The sequence below is a fragment of the Propithecus coquereli genome, unplaced genomic scaffold, assembly GCF_000956105.1.
Source record: "Propithecus coquereli isolate 6110/MARCELLA unplaced genomic scaffold, Pcoq_1.0 Scaffold171, whole genome shotgun sequence".
Taxonomy (NCBI): domain Eukaryota; kingdom Metazoa; phylum Chordata; class Mammalia; order Primates; family Indriidae; genus Propithecus; species Propithecus coquereli.
Window position 1 is genome coordinate 6,703,499 of NW_012141747.1, and position 1,489 is coordinate 6,704,987.

The window sequence follows — 1,489 nt, forward strand, 5'->3', positions numbered from 1 at the left end:
GTATGTGAGTGTTTCTCTAGGTAATACCATGAAGTGGAATTACTAGCTATCAGGGTACGTAGGTACATTTAAATTTTTGATAGTGGCAAGTGACCTGCCCAAGTGATGGTATGAGCTTAAATTCCCACTAACAGTGTGTCGCCATCTGTACACACATTGCTTAGCATCTTAACACTCGAAAAATGAATGCTTTCTTAAAATTCTTACTTGTTTATATTGTTAAACCTTCAGGGCGCTATGGTTTCCTGTGGCCTGGTCTGAATGTCCCTCTTATGAAAAACGGAGCAGTGCAGACCATTGCCCAAAGAAGCAAGGAAGAACAGGAGAAGGTGGAGGCTGACATGATCCAGCAGAGAGAAGAGTGGGACCGGAAGAGGAAGATGAAGGTTAAACGGGAGCGAGGATGGAGCGGGAATTCATGGGGCGGCATCAGTCTTGGCCCTCCTGACCCTGGTCCCAACGGAGGTAGCAGAGTCCTAGTTTTGCTTGCCTTTGTGACAGAATACTTACAGTTTAGAATTTCCTTAAAAGGATATTTATTTCTTTGTTTAGACTGCCTTTCTCCATGAAAGGATGAGCATCACATTATTATCTCAACTGTATTTTATGGAATATTAGAGGCCCATAATAACGAAGATGGAAAGCACTGGGTTCCTAGTGTCTTTATTAGGTGGCTTCTCAAAGCCTTAAATGTGATGTGCATTGTGAATCTATAGGATCTGCTTATAGGATGCAATGTTTCCCAAACACAGTTGTCTGCAGGGGTACTTATGGAGCGTTATGGCTTGGGGATGCTGTTTCAACAGTAGAAGTCAACAAATCAAATAGTTGTCATTAAACCTCATAAAAACACATACAAAACAAAAGTTGATAATACTTAGGCCAAATTAGAGAACGAAATTTTCCCCCTCTCCTGAATATGTAAAGAAGTAAAAATTATTGGAAAAACTTGTTCTTGTGAATGAATCAGAGAAGAGGAAATAGGCAAAAGTTTGGTTGCTTTCTTAAGAATTTTGACTTAAAATGGAGGGGGAAGAGGTAGAGATGGAGTGATTCAGGCAAACATGCTTAGACCTGGGCAAAGTATTTCAGTTGAGGGATGAAGGTATGGGATAAAGAGAACAAAATTCATGAACAAAATTAAAGTTCCTAATGAAGGCCCAGATCCAGAGTCTAGATAAATGGGCTAACTTGTTGACAGAAGGAAGGGCAGGGTACAGATTCAGGTGAGCCTATATTGTTGGTAGTGGAAAGGTGAGGGTTTTATACAGTGTCTGGTGGCTGCAGTTCATGTGTAAGGAAGAGGTAGAGTCATCTGCTGAAAATGAGGTGAGGGCATTGATGAGCATGGCCACCACAATATTTCTTTATGAAATCGTAGTGTGTCTGGGACTGGCTTTAAAAATTATCCAGTGGAGTGGGAATTGGGCAGAATTTAGAGGAAAGAAGATTGGCTATGAGTTACTAAAGCTGACTAATGAGTACATAA

At 40.8% G+C, this 1,489-nt stretch overlaps 1 protein-coding gene across 1 annotated transcript in view; it reads left to right on the plus strand.

Annotated features, from left to right (window-relative positions):
* The first annotated feature begins 235 nt into the window (after positions 1-235).
* MRPS5 (mitochondrial ribosomal protein S5) overlaps positions 236-1,489 on the plus strand; it is a 19,863-nt gene continuing 18,609 nt past the window's right edge. The window contains exon 1 of the mRNA XM_012641998.1: positions 236-465. Within this exon, the coding sequence (XP_012497452.1) occupies positions 273-465 (193 nt within the window). The 5' untranslated portion in view covers positions 236-272. The remainder of the gene's footprint in view (positions 466-1,489) is intronic.